Raw genomic sequence first — 6,464 nt, 5'->3', positions numbered from 1 at the left:
CAATAAATGGTTTAAAAGGTTGTATGGACTGAGAGAAAAATGGTGTACATCATTAAGTAAAGACTTTTTTTCTGCTGGTATACTATCGTCACAAAGAAGTGAAAGTGCAAACAATGCAGTTGGGTTTAAGGCCAACAAAAACACAAGTCTGACAGATTTCTTCAAAATTTTCAATCAAACAGTGAAGAGATGAAGAAAGAATGAGCCTGATGCTGATTTTAAATGTTCAAATTCCAACCCAACTTCAAGTATTCCTTTTATAGGATTACTTAAACATGCTTCTGAAGTATACACACAAACTATATTCAGATATTTTGAAACATAATTCATGTACTCAATTGGATGCATAACCTATCATCATGGTACTGTGGGAGCTTTTTATCTTTATCACGTGCAGATTGAGTATGATGACAGCAGCAGGCAATATGTTACATTTAACAAAGCTGAAAATAAAATAGGATGTTCTTGCAAGAATTTTGAAGAAATTGGATGGCTTTGTTATCATTGTATAAAGATTTTACATCATCATAATGTGACAAGAATTCCTAGCATATACATTTCATCTAGATGGTGTAAAATGGCAAAATGACATGTTTGGAAAAAGAAAGATGATGATGCAGCAGGAAAAGAATCTCAGTCAGACAAATTAATGTCATGGAGACATACAATGGCTAGAAGAAGCTACAATCTACTTTTACAATGTCAAGACCACAAAGAAACGCGAGAATTGGTTGAAGCACATTTCAGAATGATAATAGAGAAGGCAGATGAATTCAAAAAAGAATTGCAAAAGAAGAAAGAGAAAGAAACTTTATCTGCTCAACAGGAAGCTACAAGTAATCCACAAAAGAATTCAACTGCTCAGCAACAGACTTCAACAGATCAGCAAAATGAAGAAGAAATCCCTGTAGTCATGGATCCAAAAAAAGCAAACACAAAGGGAAGAAGCAAAAGAATAAAAGGGCACTTTGAGAAAGGCAAACAACCTAAAGCCAAAAAAACTAAAGCTATGCAAGCCAAAGGAAATGCTAGAGAATTTGGAACAATAACTCCAATTCAAAACCCTAAGTTATTTTAGTGTCCAATTGATGAAATATTTCATCACTGACTTACAGATTTTTATTTAATTTTCATATTATAGACATTTTGAATTATTGAGTTAACCTTATATTATGCATCATAATTATAACAAGTAACCATCTTACAACCTATTTTCATATAAATACAAGTAATCTATTAACAGAACACTTACAAGTACCATTACTCACTCATATCTCAAACAAGTAACATAACACATACAAGTATTAAGGTTATTAAGATTATTTGTATCATGAATAACCCCAAAACAAGTAACTAGTAATAAAATACCAAAAACAAGTAACCCCCATACAAGTAACTTATAAAAAGTAACCCTTAACAAGTAACCCCATAAACAAGTAACCTACAATATGTAACCCTTAACAAGTAACCCAAAAACAAGTAACCCACAATATGTAACTCTTAACAAGTAACCCAAAAAACAAGTAACCCAGAATAAGTAAACATTAACAAGTAACCAAAAAACAAGTAACCCACAATAAGTAACTTAAAAACAAGTAACTCAAAAACAAGTAACTATAAAAATAACTTGAAATAAGTAACTCAAAAACATGTAACCCCAAAATAAAGAAAGCACAGAACAAGTTGCATTAAAATAACAAGTAACTCAAAAACAAGTAATCTATAAAAATAACTTGAAATAACTAACTTAAAAACAAGTAACCCTTAATAAGTAACACATACAAACAAGTAACTGCATATAATTAGTAAAATAAGTAGAATAAGTAGAATAATTTCTAAAAGAGATGACACTATATAACAAATAACCTATAACAAGTAACACCAAAAAATTTTAAACCAGTAACTCAATATAAAAAGTCAATATATAATCAGAACAGAAAAACAAGTAACACTTCCTAATTTAACTGTAATAATGTATATATAAAAAATACCACGACATTAAACAAATGTAAATACAAACTTTACCAAAGTTTTATAATCAAATTGTTTTACAAAATTCCTTACTTCTTTCTGGATGAACGCCTCTGAGCAATCAACATAGAAGAAGCAGAAACCTTCTTTTTTTTGGCCTCTTCTGCCATTTTCTCTACTTCAATTGTTGCAGCAACCAGTAAGTCTTCTTCTTTCTTCTCTTTCTCAATGTTATCATCTTCTTCATTTTTATCTTCAGTATCATTTTTCTTCAACTGTAGACTTTTTTTTGTGTTTTTAGACTGACTGGCCTTTTTGTCTTTTTTTGCTTGCTCAACCAATTTATTAGCCTTTTCAATTTCTTCATTAAGTATGACTTCAGCATATATTTCCTCATTGTTGTCAGCAAAATCTTTCACAGCATCTAAAACATCATATCTTCTTAAATTCAAGTTACACAGCACAAGAGATGCACATATTTCTGCCCTAAAACGCCGTCTCTCCAATGCCTATAAAACAATATATGTTAAAAAAAATAAAACATAAAGTAATTAATTAAAAATAACAACCAAAGTTAAACAAAAAAATGTTTACCTCAGTCAAACTTTTACATTTAAAGGCTTTTCCTTCATATGTAGCACAATGATACAAACAAAACACCCCGCAATCATATGTTTCCACAGTACACTTTTGAGAGTCAAGTGGAATCATACGTATGTCAAAATTCTTCACGGCTTCTCCATTATCATGACCTTTTAGAACCAAGTATATTGACATATACATTCTCTGCAAAAAAAAATAAATCAATAAATAGAACAAGTAACACCAAAAAAAATAAGGAATCTATAATAATTTACCCAGAACAAGTAACCCCAAAACAAGTAACCCCAGAACAAGTAACCCCAAAACAAGTAACCCCAAAACAAGTAATATACAAAGTAACAAGTAACCACAAAAACAAGTAATATACAGAGTAACAAGTAACCACAAAAACAAGTAATATACAGAGTAACAAGTAACCACAAAAACAGGTAATATACAGAGTAACAAGTAACCACAAAAACAAGTAATATACAAAGTAACAAGTAACCACAAAAACAGGTAATCTCAAAAAGATATACAAAGCTGAAATATTCATTTATTGCACATGTTGTTTGTCAGCAATAATATCAAATTTGTCAGCAAAATAAATATTATCTGAAAAAATTCAATTATAAATCTGAAAAAAATTCAATTATTGCTGAAATTGTCATACAAAAACGACAAAAGTCATGAAAAAGTCAATTAAAATTGAAAAAGTAATTTATCCCTTCATCAAAAAGTCATACAAATCTAAAAAAAGAATTTATTGCATGAAGATAAAGTAAAAAAAAAGCCTGACTAATTTCATCACAGCAAATTTGACTAAATGACAGGTTAATAATGTTGTTCATACATAGCATTTTTCTATATATAGGCTGGTTAAAATAAAGGTTTTCTATTAAAAAACAAGGTTTTCTATTAAAAGAATTATATTTAACAACCTAACAACCTAAATTATTTCTATATAAGGTTGAATATTTTTCTTCTCCTATAAAATATTCTTTTCAAACAAGAAAAAATGGCTGATTTCTACGCAAATAAGGAAAAATGTTCAATTAATGTTAGGCAAATTTATCTGCAGAGTATGGTAAATATATTATTCTACATTAAGTTATGATTTTATACATTCATTTTTTGTTTTAAATTTATACATTTAATTGTTCTTTTTTTTTTTTTTTTAATTTCAGCCACTTCCTGGAGATTGGAGGACATTTCTTTTAAATTCACACATCATGTTAGAGTCTATGGTGGTAATAATGGTAGACAAGGCAGATTCTGGGAAGTAAGGGTGATAAGCGTACCACAAGACACAGGAAATTGTGGTGGTATGTTAATTGATCGGGAATAGGAAAACTTCATAGCTGCTCACAAGATTGTTGCAGGAGACAAACTGGATGTTTATCATGATAATGATACTATTTACATTAGAGTTTTTAATGCGGAAAATTTCACATTTGCTACCAGGGAAAGGACCCTAATTCACATTTGCTACCCCTTTAATTTTTTATTTTATTTTACTACCACCTAAATCAGATTTTTTTTAAAAAATCACTACCACTTAACGGATCCGTTATGATTTCCGTTAAGTTTATTAAAAAAAATAAAAATAAATTAAAAATAAAAAAATAATTGAAATAAAAAAAAAAACCACCCTCCCCCTCCCCTGCCACCCCCGCCCTCCCCCATTGCTGGCGTCCGGCGCCCAGAACTTCAGCCGGCGCCGACGCGTACCCACCCCCCTTCCCCCACCCCTACGCAGCCAACGGCGAACCCCCCTCCCCTTTTCCCGTTCTCGCTGCTCCGACCAACCACCCCAAACCGAAACCAAAACTACCCCCGAAATCAGCCCCCAACCCCGTTCCCTCCACCGAATCGACCCCCCTCCCCTTCCTCGTCCCTCGTTCCTTTTTCTAGCCGCGTCAATCGCAATTCCCTGCCACTAAAACCACCCTAAACGAAACCCTAAAACTTGTTTAGGGTGGTTTCGGGCAGGTTGTTTAGGGTTAGGGGTTGTTAGTTTTGGGTGGGGAGGGGAAGGGTTTCAATTCCGACCAATATCGCCGGCGGCGGCTGTAGCTTGGGCGCTGGCCGCCGGTAGGGGGAGGGGGGAGGGTGGTTGACGGGGAGGGCTAGGGTTTTTTGGGTGGGTGGTTTTTAATTTTTTTAATTTATTTTTTTAATTTATTTTATTTTTTTAATAAACTTAACGGAAATCCTAACAGATTCCGTTAAGTGGTAGTGATTTTAATAATTAGTGTGTTTGTGTGGTAGTAAAATAAAATAAAAAATTAAAGGGGTAGCAAATGTGAATTAGGGTCCTTTCCCTGGTAGCAAATGTGAAATTTTCCTTTTAATGCCAATGGTACTGAAAAGCTTCCTAGTGATGAATAAATTGATTCTAATGTATAAGTTTATATTATTAAGTTATGTTTGTAATAAATATGCTTCCTACTGAAGCATAATATTGATATAATTTATATAAATAAGCTTCCTAATGAAGCATAATATGGTATTCTATTAAGATTATTTGTCTCATGAATATTATGTTTATCTGAATGAATAAATCCAAAACAAGTAATTGGTAATAAAATACCAAAAACAAGTAACCCCCATACAAGTAACTTATAAAAAGTAACCCTTAATAAGTAACCCCAAAAACAAGTAACCTACAATATGTAACCCTTAACAAGTAACCCAAAAAACAAGTAACCCACAATAAGTAAACATTAACAAGTAACCCAAAAAACAAGTAACCCACAATAAGTAACTCAAAAACAAGTAACTATAAAAATAACTTGAAATAACTAACTCAAAAACATGTAATCCCAAAATAAAGAAAGAACAGAACAAGTTGCATTAAAATAACAAGTAACTCAAAAACAAGTAACTATAAAAATAACTTTGAAATAACTCAAAAACAAGTAACCCAGAATAAGTAACTCTTAACAAGTAACCCCAAAAACAAGTAACCTACAATATGTAACCCTTAACAAGTAACTCAAAAACAAGTAAACCAGAATAAATAACTCTTAACAAGTAACCCAAAAAACAAGTAACCCACAATAAGTAAACTTTAACAAGTAACCCAAAAAACAAGTAACCCACAATAATTAACTAAAAAACAAGTAAATCAAAAACAAATAACTATAAAAATAACTTGAAATAACTAACTCAAAAACATGTAATCCCAAAATATAGAAAGCACAGAACAAGTTGCATTAAAATAACAAGTAACTCAAAAACAAGTAATCTATAAAAATAACTAGAAATAACTAACTCAAAAACAAGTAACACCAAAATAAAGAAAGCAAAGAACAAGTTACATCAAAACAAGAAAACCCAAAACAAGTAACTCAAAACAAGTAATCTATAAAAATAACATGAAATAATTAACTTAAAAACAAGTAACCCAAAAGTAAAGAAAGCACAGAATAAGTTACAAAAAATAAGGTAACCAAAAACAAGTAACTCTTAACAAGTAATCTATAAAAATAACTTGAATTAAATTACCATAAACAAGTAACAGTGATTTCAAAACAAGTAATGCATATAATACAAATAACACATACTTGTATTGAATAATTTATAAATGAAAAATCAAATATTGAATACTTACTATGTACCAAGTCAGGGTATAATACTCTGTGTGATATTCATCAAAATTTGTTGAAATTTTCCATTTTTTGACAGATTTCCCTTTCTTTGATTTGCCTTTGTCTTCAACTTCCACTTGCATTGAATAAGTTCGATTATCCAAATAGTCAATAGTTTCACTCATGAAGTTTATAACAACAGCAGAATAATGGTTTCCATAGTAGATTGGTATGAAAATTTGTAAGGAAAAAAAAAGAATATCAAGTTTTTTATCAAGTTAACAAAATATAATAAAAAAAAATAAAAGAAGCAAGTAA

General features: G+C 30.7%; 1 protein-coding gene across 1 annotated transcript; it reads right to left on the bottom strand.

The window, feature by feature from the left end:
- Positions 1 to 2,060: 2,060 nt before the first annotated feature.
- Positions 2,061 to 2,907, bottom strand: LOC145596949 (uncharacterized). The gene is made up of 2 exons (XM_081653142.1): positions 2,566 to 2,907; positions 2,061 to 2,480 (listed from the first exon to the last, which is right to left on the bottom strand). The coding sequence occupies exons 1-2, from the start codon at positions 2,752 to 2,754 to the stop codon at positions 2,061 to 2,063; spliced, it is 609 nt and encodes a 202-aa protein (XP_081509268.1). The 5' UTR covers positions 2,755 to 2,907.
- Positions 2,908 to 6,464: the final 3,557 nt, after the last annotated feature.

The sequence above is a fragment of the Chenopodium album genome, chromosome 20 (genome assembly GCF_948465745.1).
Source record: "Chenopodium album chromosome 20, dcCheAlbu1.1, whole genome shotgun sequence".
NCBI lineage: Eukaryota > Viridiplantae > Streptophyta > Magnoliopsida > Caryophyllales > Amaranthaceae > Chenopodium > Chenopodium album.
This window is presented reverse-complemented; position numbering and strand designations above follow the sequence as displayed.